This window comes from Suricata suricatta, chromosome 5 (genome assembly GCF_006229205.1).
Source record: "Suricata suricatta isolate VVHF042 chromosome 5, meerkat_22Aug2017_6uvM2_HiC, whole genome shotgun sequence".
NCBI lineage: Eukaryota > Metazoa > Chordata > Mammalia > Carnivora > Herpestidae > Suricata > Suricata suricatta.
In genome coordinates, this window is record NC_043704.1 from 10,470,876 (window position 1) to 10,489,468 (window position 18,593).

The 18,593-nt window shown below is 48.4% G+C and overlaps 1 protein-coding gene across 1 annotated transcript in view; it reads right to left on the bottom strand.

Moving 5' to 3' along the window:
• Nucleotides 1-18,593, bottom strand: part of DOP1B (DOP1 leucine zipper like protein B) — a 96,907-nt gene that overhangs the window by 38,617 nt on the left and 39,697 nt on the right. The window contains exons 9-15 of the mRNA XM_029938660.1: nt 17,512-17,632; nt 15,239-15,358; nt 12,799-12,901; nt 11,828-12,019; nt 8,772-9,456; nt 6,817-7,088; nt 426-466 (exon numbers count right to left, since the gene is read on the bottom strand). Coding sequence (XP_029794520.1) covers nt 426-466; nt 6,817-7,088; nt 8,772-9,456; nt 11,828-12,019; nt 12,799-12,901; nt 15,239-15,358; nt 17,512-17,632 — 1,534 coding nt within the window. The remainder of the gene's footprint in view (nt 1-425; nt 467-6,816; nt 7,089-8,771; nt 9,457-11,827; nt 12,020-12,798; nt 12,902-15,238; nt 15,359-17,511; nt 17,633-18,593) is intronic.

An 18,593-nucleotide genomic window follows, 5' to 3' on the forward strand; every position in this document is an offset into this window, starting at 1 on the left:
GAATCAAGTCTTCCGTCTTGCTCTTTAAACCTGCGGGGTCTCACCTGGCTGCAGCCCCTCCCTAAATTCCAGGGAGCACCACGGTGGGTGCCTGCCCTACCCGGGGTGAGACTCAAAGGGAGGGCCGACCCCATTTCCTGGAAGAAATCTCTGAGGGCATTCTTCCAGGTCATGGGAAAAGACTATGCCTCATAGGCTGTAATTTTTTCTAAGTACATCTCAGACCAAATGACTCTCTTCCGGGCCCACTTATCTCTATTAGATAAAACTATCTTCTCTGCATAGATTAAATTAACCACTGACTGCCTCAGCCCCTGACCGTGATGTGATTATTTTTTTTAATCTTAAGGAATGTGATTCCCAATGATCAAATGGCAACTAAAGCTCTGACACAAAACATTTGACGAAGGGGAGTAGCCCCTTGCCTGTGGTCCCCATGGGCAAATTTAAACGTCAGAGACTCCTTCTGGAATTGAAGGGTTGGACAGTTGACGATGACCCCTAAACACATGCCTGCTCCTTCATCTGTGCTGGACTTCTTGATCCCTATGTTCTGGACACTTTGATAGTGAACTGAATTGTGCCTCTACCACCTGATCGGAAAGGCCAGGGGACTCATGGGATCGCAGACCTTATTGTGTGCATGGCCGGCAACAGGAACACTGGTATGTGGGCTGTTCCACGGGAATGAGAAAAGGCTAGAACATCTGGAAGCAGCCCTGCTCCTGGAGCCAGAGAACTGGGTGGGGGTGGGGGGGCTGGCTGGCTGTGCAGCTGCTTTCCTGCCTCCAGTCCAGCATCTGGATGTGGTCGGGCACTGGCATCCCTGCTGCCCCCAGCCCTTGAGAGCTGCACGTTTTATAAAGGACGCTCTGGTCCCTGATGAGCGCTAAGTACTCAGATATGTACTAAATCTGATTCAAAACAAAAATCAAGGCTTCAGACAGAACTCCGAAAAGCATCCTTTCCAAAAACATCACTAAGTGTGTATCATGACAAGAGTATTTAATGTGGTCAAAGATTCACAGACTAAATTCTTTCTTTGGTTTTCCTCTCTGTGCCTACAATACAATGATGCCAAGCCTCTCGGGTATATGCAGGACCCAAGAAGAACTCACCCCATCCCTGCTGCTCTATTACAGTGACACTGTGCCCCGCGGCCAGATCCACATGGGCTCAACTTTGGTAGGAAGCGGACGGGAACGAGGGGCCCAAGCCGAACAGCAATGAAATAAGGGGCCACCGGGATCTGATACTGTAAATGAGGTCTGAGTACCCAAGGTAGTATGGCTGTGTGAGGAGCTTTGGACTTTCTTCCAGGAAAAAAAAAATTTTTTTTAATGTTTTTATTTACTTTTGAGAGAGAGAGAGACAGCGTGAGCAGGGGAGGGTCAGAAAGAGAAGGAATCACAGGATCTGAAGACAGGCTCCAGGCTATGAACTAGCTGTCAGCACAGAGCCCGATGCGGGCCTCGAATCCACCTGAGCTGAAGTTGGATGCTCAACCAACTGAGCCACCCAGGCGACCCTCATCCAGAAAAAAAAAAATAAAAAAAAAATAAAATTATAAAATGTTTAAATTACAAATGATAAAGAGTTATAAAAAATAAAACTATCAAACATAACATAATTTAGAGTCTCCGGAAATTATCCTAAGGGCATTCTGGAAATAAAGAAACATTTATTCGAGAACATCTACTAAATTACAATTAAAGCAACAAGTCTGTGGCAGTTGAACCACAACCCTAGCCAGTCCCTCGGCTCACGGGGCTGGAGGAGGAAGGTGACTACCCACTCCAGGTACAGTCCCCCTCCCCGCCAGTTCCCAGCACAAGGCTCTGCAAAAGGGGAGGCCACACCACTTCCGTCCTCTCGGGTGGCGGCTGCATCCAGGCTGCAGGCCACCAGGGCTGGGGTTCTGGTCATTCTCACCCTGGTTTGCTTGCAGCGGGGAGTTACGTGCTGGGAGAAGCCAGCTCACAAGACTGGAGTGCGCCGCCCCCGCGGGCTGCCTGTGGAGCTTTCGCTAGGAGAAGCAGGTCCCTGTCTGGATCCCAGCTCTTCCTGAGCAAAGGGGCAGCAGAGACTTGGCTCAGAGGGAAGGGCAGGATGCAAAACAGAGAGCTCCATGAAGGGAATGGAGTTTGCTTGGAAGAAGGTGAGGAAGTTCAAGTCTAGGGTACTAAGAACAATGGAATCTTGGTAGTAAGTCATTAAGAGGAGGCCAGAAGCTCCAGCACGGCAACAAGTTAAACCACAGGCCAGCCCATTTGTCAGAAATAACCAGGAAAAGAGGGAGCTAGGAAGAACTCTCCTGGCAAAACAAAGCAAAACCCTCAGACTGATGTCAAAAAACTATCAGACTGTGGAGTGATCTATACCTTTGGGCACTGTGGGAAACAAGACAGCAATAGGTCAGCAGCTAGTAGAGCCTAACAGCTGGGTGTGATACCAACAGACACAGTTTCACAGAGAGACCGGGGAGAGGGACAGTCGATGAGAACCCCGCTAAGACCACCGTCATCTCGGCGGCCTGCACATTCTTCTAGGGAGCAGCGCCACAGGGCTCACACTGCAGGGGAAACAGACTTCACCAAAACGGTCTAGGCAAGCCACTAAGCAACCAACAAGAAAGGAAGACAACAACGAGACTTGGGGGGAGGGGTCAGAATAAAGTTGCTATGATATGTTATCTGAAACACCCAGTCTTCAACAAAAACTATAGGACATGCAAAGAAACAAGAAAACACAATGAGCACACAAGAGGGTGGGGAGAAAGCAGGCCACAGAAGCTGTCTGTGAGGGCAACCCAGGTGTCAGACTGATGCAACAAAGACGTCAAAGTAGCCATTATAAATCTGTTCAAATAACTAAAGGAACCAAGTTTAAAAAAGTAAAGGAAGGGGCAGCTGGGTGGCTCAGTCGTTAAGCATCTTTGGCTCAGGTCATGATCTCACAGTTTGTGAGCTTGAGCCCTGTCTCAGGGGAGCCCTGCTTCTCTCTCTCTCTGCCCCTTGCTCATTTGCGCTCTCTCTCAAAAAAAAAGAAAAAAGTAAAGAAAGGTACAATGACAACTGCTCATCAAGCAGATAATATCAATAAGTAGAAAGCATAAAAAAAAAGATGAAAACGAACCCAATGGAAATTCTAGAATTGAAAAAAAACAATAATTGAAATGAAACTTTCACCCCTGAGGAGGCTCGGCGGTTCATCTGACCTGAGCAGAGGAAGAATCGGCGAAGAAAACTGATTGAGAGAAAGTATGAAATCTGAAGAGCAAAGAGAAAAAAGGAAGAGGAATGACGGGGGCCTTAGAGAAACGTAGGACTCCGTCAAGTGCAGCAGCGCCCCCACGAACGGGGTGCCAGGTGAGGAGAGGCGAGAGCAGCAGGAAAAACGTGCGCAGAAATAATGGCTAAACAAATCTTCCCACGTCTGATGAAAAAATATGAATCTACACTTCCAAGGAGCTTAGAGAATTCCAAGTAGGATAAACTCCAAGCCATCCATACCGGACACATCACAGTGAGATGCTAATGGACAAAGGAGAGAAAATCTCGAAAGCAGCAAGAGAAAACTCACTCATCATTCATAAGGGAAACCCAGTAAGATTAAGAGCTTCATTTTCCTAAGAAAGGCTGGAGATAAGAAGACAGAGGGATCGTGTATCTAAATGGTGAATTCAAATATAAGTTCATTTGAACATTCACATGCGCATTTGTTATGGGTTATTTATTTTAATTTATAGTTTATTGTCACTTTGGTTTCCATATAACACCCAGTGCTCTTCCCCACAAGTGCCCTCCTCCATGCCCATCACTCCTCTCCTCCTTTCCCCCTCTCCCTTCAGCCCTCAGTTTGTTCTCAGTATTCAAGAGTCTCTCATGATTTGCCTCCTTCCCTCTCCCCAACTCTTGTCCCCCCTTCCCCTCCCCATGGTCCTTTGTTAAGTTCCTCCTGTTAGACTTATGAGTGAAAACATGTGGTATCTGTCCTTCTCTGCCTGACTTATTTTGCTTATCATGACACCCTCGAGGTCCATCCACGTTGCTATGAATGGCCAGATTTCATTCTTTCTCATTGCCATGTAGTATTCCCTTATAAATATAAATCACATCTTCTTGATCCATTCATCAGCTGATGGACGTTAGGCTCTTTCTATGATTTGGCTAGTGTTGAAAGTGCTGCTATGAACATTGGGGTACATGTGCCCCTATGCATCAGCACTCCTGTATCCCTTGGGTAAATCCCTAGCAGTGCTACTGCTGTTATGGATTCTTTAAAAAGTGCTGCTTTCCTAGGGTACCTGGGAGGCCCAGTCAGCTAAGCATCTGACTCTTGGTTTCAGTTCAGGTCATGATCTTGTGGTTGGTGAGTTCAAGCCCCATGTTGGGCTCTGTGCTGACAGCTCAGAGCCTGCAGCCTGCTTCAGATTCTGTCTCCCTCTCGCTCTCTCTGCTCCTTCCCCCACTCACACTCTGTCTCTCTCAAAAATTAATAAAAATGTTAACAAAAGAAATAAAAGTGCTGCGCCCCTTAAATATTGTATATTCAGGTATTCCCTGATTAAAGTAGCCTTATTCTTATATTCAAAGTATTGAAAGAAAATAAAAGCCCAACCAAGAACATTCTATCTAGTAAATCTATCTTTTATAATAGAAGGTGGAATAAAGAGATTCCCAGATAAACAAAAACTGAGCGAATTTGTAGCTAGCAGACCTGTCTTATAAGAAACACGTAAGGAAGTTCCTCAAGGTGAAAGAAATCGACCCCGGTGACTCAAACCCACAGGACAGGCAAAAAGCACCAGGAAAGGTAATTACGTAGTTCTAAAAGACAGTGTGTATCTCCTTTCTTCTCTCAACTGACTCTTTTAGAAAGGTGTGCGAACGACGGGCACACAGGTACCACTGACCGTGCACAGCACCAGCGGCGCAGGGGAGGCGGGGGAGCGCAGGTCCACAGGAGGAAGGAGACGGCCCAGGTGCGGACTGAGATCCACAAGAGAAGAGCCAGAGACGGTAAAAAAGAAGGTGAAATACCACACTCTCTGTCTAGCTGTTTGTTTTCTTTTCTTCTCCCAGCTTCCCGAGAACCGACATAGAATCACCTAACGACTATAATACGGTGTCATTGGGTCTGTGATGCACATGGATGTAACGTGCACTCCAACAACACAAGAACGAGGAAGAGGAGAAGCCCACACTGCAGGAGGCCTCGGGTTTCACTGAAATTCAGCCTGGAAGTGAGTAGATTCTAGTAAGTTAGGCTGTACCTGGAACACCCTAGGGCGACCGCTAAGAAAATAGCTCCAAAAATACATTGAAGAAAATCATTAAAGCGGTTAAAATACTGAATTGGAAAATATTCATTTGCTAAAAAAGAAAATCGCGAAGGAGAAATTAAAAAAAGAGAACATAGGTAAAATGGCACAACTCGGTGAATATGGTAAAAACTGTCGAACTGTCCATTTCACGTGGTGATTTATGTGGTATGTGTTCTATCCAAACAAAGCTGTCATTAACAACAACGAAAAGCAACAAAGCCGAAAGGGGGCCTCAGTTCCATGACTTCCTTGTAAACAGGAGAGGGGCGGCCTGTCTCACAAGCCTTTCCGAGCACAGGCCGTCAGGAGCTAAAGGGACTGGATAGTTTCAGGATCTCATTCACCCATAAAATACTGGAAATACCCTTTCCCCAGTGTCAAACTTTTCAGGGCGTCTGCTGCCCCACCACTGCAGGGGAAAGGTCCTGGTGAGCAGGCACATCCCTTTCTGCACCCCCGGCCCCCACCCCTGCTGGGTAGGCCGGAGAAGCAGGGGACCCTGACCCACGGGTGCCTCACTGACAGAATGTTTGATAACGCTGACCAGTTCACAACTGTGGGAAAGACACACAAGCATCACTAGCTAGAGGAACCTGACGGTTGTGAGGCTGACCAAAGGTCAAGTGGCAACCATGTCATCAGGTGACCCCTGAATGGCTGAGCGATGTGCACAGGGAGCAGCCTCAGGACCCAACACCTCCCCGGAGAGACCCCCCGAGACCCAGCTGCAGGCTACTCCTGCCCTCTGCCATCCACGGGCACCATCTTTATATAAACTGCACTTCTTCTCATGAGCTAGTTGGAACTGTTTTCTTTTTTTAAATGGGTTATTTTTTATTTTTGTTTTTGAGGCAGGGGAGGGGCAGAGAGGGAAGACAGGGAGACACAGAGTCTGAAGCAGGCTCCAGGCTCTGAGTCAGCACAGAGCCCGACGCGGGACTTGAACTCACGAACTGTGAGATCATGACCTGAGCCCAAGTCAGACGCTTAACCTACTAAGCCATCCAGCATAGTTTTTAACTAAGGAACTGTTTTTAACTTTGCAATTAAGAGCCCTATCGTCCATATGTGGCTTTAAACTATTTTACTTTGTCCTCACGAAGACGAACAACACCTGTTCACCACCTTCAGCAATAATCTTTCCTAAGTCTGACAAGTAACTAAGTTTTCCTTGAGGCTAAATAGCTTCAAAACCTTCAACCTTATAGATTAGGGCCCAGTCTCCCGTATATTTAGAGAATTTGACAGTCCTAATGTACAAAGTCCAGTCAGCCCAAAACTGAACACAAGTATTTTACTACCCTCTTGCCACAGAGCCAGAAACTGTACCAGGAGCCTGGGACACAGAGCCAGACAAGGCAGGCACCGCGCTCGGGAACCCTCTCCACTGTCACCAGAGCCGCCACCTCCCCATCACAGTGGCTGGGACCTCAGGGACAACCTTAGATAACTGGTTGGGAAGAGGGTGTCCCCCCTACAGTGGGACATACCTGATAGAAATCTGTTTTCTCTGCGATGACTTTCAATATTCCTGGAGCAACGGGAGGGACAGTCACCATCTGCAGCTTGCCGAAAAACGGGTTGTGTCCAGAGCTTTTGTGGCGTTTCATCTTGTCTTCGATGACCAGGGCGAGGGACTGGGAGTGGTTGATCACCTCCAGCAGAGTGGAGATGGCTACGTTCTGGAGGAAGCAGTCGGACACGCAGCAGCAAACGGTCATGAGGGACCTCAGCCACGAGGGGAAGGTGCAGTCGCCGCCCCCTGGAAGGAAGCCGGTCAGAGAGGACGGAGCTCAGGAGAACCGCGTGAAAACGGCTCACGATTCGCAGACGCTAAGACACCCTGAGATCCAGGTCACGGGACCCGCAGGTGCGGTGCCGTGCTAGCAGTCACTGTTCAGGGTCAGCGGACAAAGGGGACCAGGTCTGCCTTCACAAGCTCGCCAGACTATCTGAATTCTGAAAATGTCAGTGTCAGGGCTTTGAGACGATTCAAAGCATCTTTATTTTAAAAGTTTACATATAGTAAAACTCACGTTAAAAATTTCTTTTAAATTTACACATAGTAAATCCACCTTTTTTGGTGTCGAGTTCAGAATGCTTTTTCAAGGTTGCTCTCTTGATAATGGGACACATGGCAGTAGCTTTACGAGAGGCCCAAAATACACTGTGGACTTGAATTCCAAGCACAATGCCTCCCTCCAGGCACAGTGTCATTTGCAGCTAGTCGTCCAAGAGACAGACTGTGCAGGAAATTTACCGTAATGACTACAAGAGGGGACAGCTTGGTCCTGTGTTCCCTCCAACGTGATCACTTCGTTCGTGTTTTCCATGTTCCTCTCTCACTTCTTCTTAAAGCATTCACTGCCTGCTAAGGACTGAACTGTGCCCCAAATTCATACGTTGAAGCCCCAACCCCTAATGTGTTGGTGTTCAGAGGAGGGGCCCTCGTGATGGGATTAGTGCTCTTGCAGAGGAGACCCTGGAGAGACCCACCCACCGCGTCCCGGGATGTGAGCATCCTGCAAAAAAGGTGGCCATTTATAACCAAGGGGAAACCTCTCCTCGGAAATGGACTATGCCTATGAAAGCATCCTGATCTCTGACTTCTAGCCTCCAGAACTCTGAGAAAGCAATTTCTGTTGTTTAAGCCACTTGATCTCTGGGGTTTTGTTGGGGCGGCCTGGGCTTCTACGATGCTGCCTGTTATGGGCTGAACTGTGTATCCACCCCCAAGTCCCCCAAATCCTTATGTTGTGGTCATAAGGTCCTTTAGGACGTCAGAATGTGACCTTATTTGGAAACAGGGTTGATGCAAATATAGTTAAATAGGGTCACATTAGAACGGGCCCCTAATCCAACTCAACTGGTGTCCTTATAAGATGGAAATCTGAAGACAGGATTGGTACTCGCACAGAGGGGACACCATGTAGACTGGAGCCATATGCCACGGGCCAAGGAACTACTGGAAGCCTCGGGGGGTGGGGGGAGGGGGCTGGAACGCGTCCCTCCAGGAGCCTACATAAGGAAAAGGGCTCTGCCAGCAGGCTGGTCTCAGACTAATGCCTCCAGGGCCAGGAGACAATACCTTTCTGTTTTTTAAGCCACTCAGTTGGTAGGGCTTTGTCATGGCAACCTGAGCAAACTAACACAAATCTTTAACAATGGGTCTCATAAAATAGCCTACTACTGAGTATCATTAAGCACCTTTTATGTTCCAGACCCTTTAAGGGGCTGCACGGGACACCTAAAGGTCAAAACTACAGCCCCAGCCTCACCAATCTGCCATTGGAAGACGCAAGTCAAATGCACACACGGCTCATGACAAAATAAGGACATGAGTGTGGGGGACGACCCCGCCCAGCGGAAGCGGTTTCCGCTCGTCTGCAAGCATCCGCTAGGGGTCTGCACTCCTCAGGGGGGCCCCGCGGGGCAGGACGCTCACCGGGGAGCTGGAAGAGCGTCTCGCAGAGCCGCTCCATCTCTTCTGCGGACAGGTACACGGGGAAGGTGGCACAGTCCAGCAGCAGGTGGCAGGCGGCAGCGAAGGCCTCGCGGCAGGCCTCCTGCGAGCTCCCCAGGTCCACGACGCCCTGCTCCACGGCCCAGTCCCCCTCCGTCTTCCGCCCGGGGCTCTGGGGCACAGGTGATGGCGGCTCCACACTTTTTGTCTTAAACGGAGACCCTCGAGCCGTGAACAGGTCGGAGAGCATCTGCTTAAACTGGGGCACGCTGATGGGCTTGGCGTCCCACGAGTTCTTCTGGCCCGGGTCGCTGGCCGCTGCACACGGCGGCCCGTCCTCGTCCCTCCGGCCCGCGGGCCCTTCGCACCTGGTTTCCTCCCCAGATGCCGTTGGATGCACCCCAAAGATGTTCTTGTGGGCGAAGGTGGCAATCAGCTCCTGGATGCAGAGAAACGTCCTCTGCATGCTCCCGCCCTTCTTCCAAACGTCGTCCTTGTCAGGAGAGACCCTGGGGACCCGCAAGTGCTCCGACAGCTCCGGGGACGAGGCGCTGAGCCCGATCCCGCTGTCTTCGGATTTCAGCGGAGGAAACGAAGCTTCCTCATCACCTGGAGTCACTGCCTTTGTGTCTATAATTATTTCGCTGTTTTCACCTTTTACTGGACTCTGCAAAAAACGGAGATTTGTTATTGTACACCATCCTGTGAGGCCAAAGGATTCAAGTTTCAGCCGGATCGGGCAAACCAAGAGCTTGCATTTTGTTTCCCAAAATCATAATTCCCTGCCCAACACAACACATATACAAAAGCGTCCAATAAAAGGAAGAAGGCCCATCAGGGGGATGGAGAGGGTGCAAGCCAGAGAGAGGCTGCTGTGTCCCCAGCTCTTCACGCAGGCTGGCTTTGAGCTCACTTTGTCCACTTAGGCGTTCGAGATTAAAAAACCTTGTGTAAAAACAGTTTCTGACCTATTTAAATTTAAAACATGAATAAGGACATTGGACCAGGAGTAAAACAAAGACATGGAGAAATAAAATGAGAGCAGAGAACTAGAATGAAGCGTTTACCCCAGTGTATACAGCGCCTTATCCATCCATCTACCCGTGTGTGTGTGTGTGTGTGTGTGTGTGTGTGTGTGTGGTGTGTGTGTGAATGACTGTGTGTGAGTGTATGTGTGGGTGAGAGTGTGTTTATACACTCTGTGGCTTTTTCAAAGGGATGCCACTGCAATCAATCAGCCTCTCTTACATTGTTAACTTAGATAATATTACATTAAGTTTAAAACGTTTCACCATTTACACCACTGTGCTCTCTAGGAAAGAGTGAAACATTATGCACTTCTAAAAACATTGTTAATTAAGTTTATAGACAAATACTTAAACTTTGTATCTTAAGTCGTTTAAAGGATTTTTTTCCCTCCCAATTAGCTGCAATGGCTAGAAAACATAAAAACGGACTCACTTTGGAAACGAACCATCCGTGAGTGAGTCTGCACCCGAAGGGCAGGCCTGGCCCCTTCAGGAGTGCCTGGCTGCCCAGCCTGTCCATCCTCCCGCCATGGCAGCACTGAATGGGTGTCAAGGGCAGAATTTTGAGAGAGAGAGAGAGACAGAGCACGTTGGGGAGCAGGAGAATCCCAAGCAGGCTCCACGCTCAGTGTGGAGCCTGACACGGGGCTCGGTCCCATGATGACCCCTGGATCATGACCTGAGCTGAAATCAAGAGAGGGACCCTCAACTGACTGTGCGATGCAGGCAGGCACCCCAGAATTTTCAAATCTGGAAGCAAAGTGGAAAAATTTTTAAAAATCACACTGAGGAAACTGTGACATGGTCTTCTGGGGACACAGTCTGGCAGCGTCCATGTCAAGTTAGAAGGGGCAAGCAGGCCTCTCTCCCAGCTTAAAAAGAAATGGGTTTGAGTACAACCCCTTTCAAGAAACTGATCCTTCAGCTGCAGCCGTGAACAAGCTGCGCTAGGAGGTGGGGTCTGTGACAGCCCCGACATGGCCTAAACAACCCCACAGGAGGACACTGGAAAGGCCACAGCTAGACTGCCGTGTAGACGTCGAAGGTACCTCTAGTGCACCAGCATGGAGGGAGGTCCTCAAATACCGTTTGGGAACCAAAGCGAGTCAGAGAGCAGGGTGTGTTACGGGTTGGACAGTGCTCCCCTCAAAGGACGATGAAGTCCTAACCCTGAACTTGGACTTCTGGCCTCCAGGACCGTGAGGCAATAACTTTCTTTCACATAAGTCACTCAGTCGGTGGTACCTTGTTATTGAAGACCAAGTAAACTAGTGTCTCACTTAGGTGTGTTTTAAAAATGTTTTTATTACTTTTGAGGAAAAGATAAAGAGACAGGACGAGCAGGGGAGGGGCAGAGAGAGAGGGAGACACAGAATCTGAAGCAGGCTCCAGGCTCTGAGCTGTCAGCACAGAGCCCGATGTGGGGCTTGAACCTATGAACTGTGAGATCATGACCTGAGCTGAAGCCGGACGCTTAATCAACTAAGCCACCCAGGTGCCCTCACGTGTTTAAGGAGACACCATCATCACACAAAAACAGACATACACATAACTAGGTCTGGAAGGTGAACGGAAGCTAACCATTACAGCAGGAAGTGCAAGGGGGGTGTGGACAAAGTGAAGGGGGGATCAACTTCCATGCTAAAAAGCTTTTGGGAAGTGTCTGAGGATTTTAGAAGAATCTTTATTTTATTTTGAGAGACAGAGAGTGAGTGGAAAAGGGGCAGAGAGACAGGGAGACACAAGAATCTGAAGCAGGCTCCTTACTCTGAGCTGTCAGCACAGAGACTGACACGGGGCTCAAACCCATGGACTGTGAGATCATGACCTGAGCCTAAGTTGGATGCTCAATCGACTGAGCCACCCCGGAACCCCTAGAAGCGGAGTTTAGATATCACACCTTTGCATCCTCCGATCTTTTGTCCTCCCCTAACCAGCCCTAGTTCCCCCCTGCTCCCAGGAGGGCATACGCCTCCCTCGAGAACCACTTTCGCTCCTCCAGGCACGTACCGTGCACCCGCTTGTGGGCTCCATGTCCAGGTAGGAAGGTGGCATCTGGACCTTGCTCAGCACTTTGAAACATGTCTTCAAGGCATGCGTGAGCTCAGGTAAGCTCAGAGCCTCCATATCCTCAGCCAGAGGCTGCACCAGGCAGCCCAGCACCTGCGGGAGGTACTGGGTTTGTACCTCAGAGTAAAGTTCCTGTGGGAAAAAGCCAGGAGTTTAAATGGGCTTTCAATGTTTGGTAAGAAAAAAAATTGCACCTCAAAACGGCACCTTAGAAGCCATTTTTTTAAGAGCATGAGTCAGTGTCAGGTTCATTCCCAAATCAGAGAACAAAATATTTTCTTTTTCATCTAGAACAACTCAATGGACATTCTTCCTCTCTTTTCAAGTGTCTTTATCGTATTTTCTAGCCACATTTATTTCAATATTAAGTAAATTAGCTTCCTTTGAGCAAATTAGTCAAGTGCCCAATTTTACCTAGAAATGCATTTACTCTCAGTACTGAACAACTTTAATGTAGAATGATGCCCAGTTCATCTCTGCTTTACCTAACTTTGGGTCAGGAGGCTTATAAGTGGCTTCAAGTTGAGACCTCTTTTAAAGAAGACATAAAAGCCATAAGAGGTTACATTCAGCTACATTCCCCTGTGTGTTGTGGGTGTCTGGGTGGCTCAGTCGGTTAACTTCGGCTCAGCTCAAGATCTCACGGTTTGGGAGTTGGAGCCCCGCATTGGGCTCTGTGCTGACAGCTCGGAGCCTGGAGCCTGCCTTGGATTCTATGTGTCTCTCTCTCTGTCACTTCTCCACTCACGCTCTTTCTCTCTCAAAAATAAACAAACATTCGAACAAAAAAGTGTTGTGGGTTTATGTAAAATTACTCTTCAGTACACTGAGGTTCATCAGGCCAACACCACCAACGAGAGGGTAAATAACAGCTAAGCACCCAGCCTCTTCTCCATGACCAGGGGCCTCACCAGGGGAATAACGTCCAGAAGGAACACCAGGAGGGTGCAGAGCTCCGAGACCGTCGGGGGAGGGCTGATGCTGCTCCCAGCAGTGGAACTCTGCTTCGCTGACCTACAGAAGTCACGGGAAAGAGAAACAAATCAGTTCTTTCTCCTCCGGTAACTTCAAGCTCTTACGATGTCCAATAACATTACTCTATTTCAAACATAACGAAAGATAGCTTCTGTAATTCTATTAATTAAGCTTTCCAAAACGAACACAAAGAAGTGTTAGTCCGTGTCTTGCATTTGCTGGTTTCCAAAACGGGTTTGGGCAGACCTGAACTTCACCAGCTCACACGCGGGTGGGACCGGCTCCATGCCCAGCGGAGCCGGGGCTTTACCCACCGGAACACCGCCAGCTCCCCAGCCCCACACGAGAGGCATGTCCAGGGGAAGGCGCCCGGCCAGGGCTGCACAGTCGTTCCACTTCCGGTGAGAGCGGCCAACACAGCTCCTCCCAAGTTCGCCCCAGGAGTTCGTGCACCTGAGCGGCTCCGACTCTCCTGGGTCCACACTGCTCAGCTCTGTCGCTGGCTGCTTATGCTATAAAACTCTACACTTCTTTTTAAAGAAGCAGGCGACTGGTTAAATAGTTAAGTTAGAAAATATACACTAAGCTAAGCAAAAAAAAATATTGGTTCTCAAAACAGTAACTTTGGATTCATCTCGCTCTCATGGGACAGCTCGACCTGAGTTCATGGTCTTCACTGCAAATTACCATGTAGTTAACTTGGAGTTTATCTGAGCCAGAGAATGTCTTTGAAGAAGTACATACACTCTAGCTAACTGTTCTCTGGGTCTACTCTCCAGGGATGTGTGTGTATAGAGACGGGACAAAGTACTGTTTGCAACAATGGAAAAATTGAAACTAGGGGCGTCTGGGTTGCTCAGTCGGTTGAGCATCCAACTTTGGCTGAGGTCATGATCTCACAGTTCGTGGGTTTGAGCCCCTCGTCAGGCTCTGTGTAGACTGCTAGCTCAGAGCCTGGAGCCTGCTTCAGATTCTGTGTCTCCTGCTCCTGCTCCTCCCTGTTCACGCTCTGTCTCTATCTCTCAAAAATAAATGTAAAAAAAAAGTTAAAAACAAAAAAAGGAAACTAGTGTTGTTACCCTGTGTACAGACAGCTCTCCAAAGGACTGTTCCCCTCCCCCTGTCCCCAAAACAGCACACTGCACAATGTTACATATACCCTGACACTGCTTATGTAAAGCCTGGACAGACACGAGACCTATCATTTCTGGATACACACTTGTTAGAATGCACAGACATCATCACAGGCAGGACGGACACTAATAATCCCAGTAAGAAGGGGCGAAGGTACTGGGAAGGTAGGAGTTAGTTCCACCTGGGTAGCTACATTTTATTCCTTAGAAAAAATCTGAAAAAAAAATGCCAAGCGTTGACTATAATTTCAGTAATGGGTGTATGTATATCTGGCATTACTTCTTGTGTTTTCTTACACTTGAAATGTTTTGTAGTTGATTTGTTTTAAAGGACGCACACTTGTTAACTCTGAAATGGAAACAGGCCGACAAAACAGACTCTAACTTCAGTGTAACATGGCCTTGCTGTCACCTGTGGATTCACTCATCACAGGCCTGAGGGCCTGGTGGGCCCCCGCTCCCGGGGACACGGAGCTGCGCTGTGGGCGCAGCCGGGAAGCGAGGCGGTCCCTTCACAGCTGCCGCAAACTTGCTGCGCAGCCACCCGAGGGCTGTGTGTGGCTGGCCCGGGCTCTCTGACGGAGACACGGGCCTGCTTCTCGGAATGTCCCGAGTGCGTGTAGGGCTCTGAGGCCAGAGGAGGGCCCACAGGAAATGACAAGTCAGGCTTCTGTTAAGCTGCTGGGCAGCGGGGGACAGTGGGGGCACAGGGCACCCCCTGCTGTGGGGAGAGGGACCTAGGAAAGGCTCGCGGGTTCCCATAGCAGGGGCCCATCCTCGATGTCAAGGTGGGGCAAGTCACCAGACTGAAGGTGGCTTAAAGCTGATCATGGCAACTGAAGACATGCTTTTATCAGACCTGTTTCGGAAAAATTTCAGTAAGAATTTCAGGTGACGATTTCAAGACCACTTGCTCTAGTCACAGAGCCACAGAACTAAGCCTCTGTAAACACATCAGCCTCCGGGAGAACTGTGCGAAGAGTATTTAGTCAACGTAACTTGAAAATGTGGAGGATTTTCGTCTCAAGTTAGAATTAGTTAAAAAGCTTCAGAATTATGTGGCAGAGATTACCGGAACCTTCTTAATGGCAATGTTTTTTTATTCTTCTAAGATTTTAAGTGAATTCTTTCCCGCCATGCACTCAGGAGCGACCACCCACCCTGAGCCACAAAAAGCAGCTATGAAACCACAAGAGCTTCCAGTCCTTCTGGAACATTCCACAAGCCCGAACCAGACACTTACCTAAAGCAGTTCTCAAAGCACCTCGTCATATAATCCCAGAGAAAGTCTGTGTTTAGGGAAGTGATCAGCAAATTCACCGTTTTAACAATCTCTGAGGCATTTCTGTTTTCTTTTATTGCACTGTAAGGGAAGGTAGAGGCTCATAACTATGGCCCAGGAGAAACCCTCCATTACGAGAACACTGGTCTGAAAAACTGTAATTCGTTTCCGTGTTTCTAGACAGATGGACAAATCCTAAGAAAGGAAAAATGTTATTGTCCTGTAACTGGAAAGAGTTTGCATGATGCCATCCTAAACAATATTTATACTGACACAGTCTCTTAGAAAGAAGTGTCAGAGGGGCGCCTGGGTGGCTCAGTTGGTCAGATGTCTGACTTTGGCTCAGGTCATGTTCTCATGGTCTGTGAGTTCGAGCCCCGCATCAGGCTCTGTGCTGACGGCTCAGAGCCTGGAGCCTGCTTCAGATTCTGTGTCTCCCTCTCTCTCTGCCCCTCTGCTACTCGTGCTCTGTGTCTCTCTCTCTCTCTCTCAAATAAACAAACATTAAAAAAATAAAAAAGAAAGAAGTGTCAGAGTTGTTGTCAAAAGAATCTGATAGAGAAAACAGTTTGAGTCCAGGTGTGGGTCATGAGCTAGTCTGTTGGTTAAATAACATGGTACACCCATTTGGGTGGGAAATTTGGCTAGAATTTAGATTTGCATCTTCTACAGCTCAGAAAATTTATTCTAGGGATTTACCCTACAGAAATCCTTGCAGAGGCATCCAAAGCAACATACATGAGGATAACCTTGCAAGGCCATTTAAAAATATTGAAAAATTAGAAGCCACTTACAAGTCAATCAGCAGGAGACTGGTCAATTGGTCAGGATTTATTTAAATAACTGATCAATCCTTACTGAGGAACTGAGGGCAACCATTGTATTCCATTGCAGGAGAGAGAAGAGATACTCATAACTTACATTTAAAAAAGAAACAGGCAACTAAATAGCTTCAAAATGAAAGACATCTGTACATTGACGTATGCTTTCAAAGTCTGGAAAGAAATGAAAATGTTTTATGTTTTTCTCTCAAGGGCGGTGGATTATGGGTGATATCTTTGATATCTTCAAGTATTGGTATATTCCACAAAAAGCCTGTATTACTTTCATATTTAGAAAAACAATTAATTCTGGGAGAAAAGAGCAAACACTCAGAACTCTTGGTACCTTTGCAATGAAGAACCCAGAGGAATCCTCAAATAGACTCAAAATTTCAACATACTCAATGCTGATTTGGGCAGAAGGAAATGACACCAAGAATAAAGTAAGGGGCGCCTGGTGGCTCAGTCAGTTAAGTGTCTTACTTTTGGTTTTGGCTCAGATCATGATCTCAAGGGATTGAGTGCTGCACTGGGGTCTGGAGCCTGCTTGGGATTCTCTCTCCCTCCCTCTCTGCCCCTCCCTGGCTTATTTGTGCACTCACTCTCACTCTCTCAAAAACATTAAAAAATAGTAACAAAGTAAAAAGGAAGACACTGCACTATCTTAAAAGGAACCAAAAAAAAAAAACCCCCCAGGGTTGGGAGAGAACTACATCGTCCAAGGCAACGTGTGTGCTGTGTCCTGAACCCCACCTGCTCTGCCTTAGGGGTCCTGCCACATCCGCCCTCAGCATGCCCTTGCCTGGCCCTCCCCTCTGCCACTGGTTCCACTTCCCAACCTCACCCTCCTCCTGCGGTCCTCCTGTAAGTCACCGTGTGGACACACCAGATCCAGGTGCTCTGCAATAGCTTTCCTACTAGCTCTGTAAATACGGTTTGTATGTCCCAGGCTGGGTGGACACTAGCTCCACGCCTTTTAAACTCTTCACGGTTGGGGCACCTGGGTGGCTCAGTCCGTTGAGTGGCCAACTTTGGCTCAGGTCATGATCTCATGGTTCGTGGGTCCGAGCCCCGCGTTGGGCTCTGTGCTAACAGCTCGGAGCCTGGAGGCTGCTGCAGATTCTGTGTCTCCTCTCTCTGCCCCTCACCCGCTCATGCTCACTTGCTCACTCTTGCTCTCTCTCTCTCAAAAATGAATAAATGTTAAAAAGAAAACAAAACCCTTCATGGTATTCAACAGGGAACCGTCCATTCACGGTGACGGACTCAAGAGCACAGGTTATCTTAACGAGTGGCACGGTCCCTTGCAGGTCCACGTTTCCAGCCTCACGCACCGTATAACACACAGCAGGGAGGGAAGATGAGCAGCATGGGGCGGAGCAAGGGGTGCGCAGCTGGAGGCCAAACCCATACCTTGTGAGTGAGTTTCCACTCTGGGTGTAGCTGAGTTTAAGATCAGAGCCGAGAGCGTCTCTGCAGTAAGAATAAAAGGCCCGGATGACTTCAAGGAACAAGTTCCCGACCACTCGAGGCCCTGCAATGAAGAAGAAAACAGAGAGAGGTTAACAATCCACATTCAAATCGATAAATGGCCTACGCATGAAACAGAGACTAACTGCACACACAGTTTTAGACTCTAAAATGCTCAGGCACTTTAGCTTGAGAATGGCGACCTCAGCTGGCGGAGTAACATTTGTGAAAACAGCGGCATTTCTGCTGCGCACGCTGTGGGCTGGACAGGGCTCTGGGCACGCGGCAGTATTAACTCACTCCGTCCTCACAAGAGCCGCGCCTCCGGGCGCCACACAGCCGCAGCGGCGACAGGAGGGGACAGAGGCAGAGAGGTTAAGTAGCCTGCCACGCCCGATTCTGCCTGACGGAGCAGGGCGTACTCTCGGTGTGCCTAAGTGTGCATAAACTGCTTGGCCAGAGACGTTATTCGGCATAATACCAACAGAGTAGCACAACGTTCTTATCTTAAAGTTTTAACAATTTTTTTTACATTTTTAATTTTTGCTTTAATTTTTTAAAAGTAGTCTCAAGCACAAAAAGGGGCTCGAACTCATGACCCCGACATCAACAGTCGCACTCTCTATCCTCTGAGCCAGCCAGCTGCCCCACTAAATTCTTTTAATCATGAGCCAGAACCCCACAAAATAAATGACACCGCTCTGGAAAAGCTTATTAAAATGGCACAGCCCGCTGCAGGTTCGAGCAACGCTGCTGTCAGTAAGGCAGGTGGAAGGTGCTGGACATTTCTGCTCCACGGCCAGCAGCTGCCAGGCAGTGAAGGGAGCGGCCTCTCACCCAAGTGTGCCCGGGGAGCCTGGCATGGATTCAGAGAAGATGAAAGCTCGGTCAGCGTGCCTCTGGGAAAAGCAACCAGCAGATTAATCTTTTATGCTGCTTTTCCACAAAGACAAAAACGGGCCTCTGAGAAAACTTTCCTTCTTTTCTGAGAACACGTCTTTGATGACCAGCCCCATGTATATTCT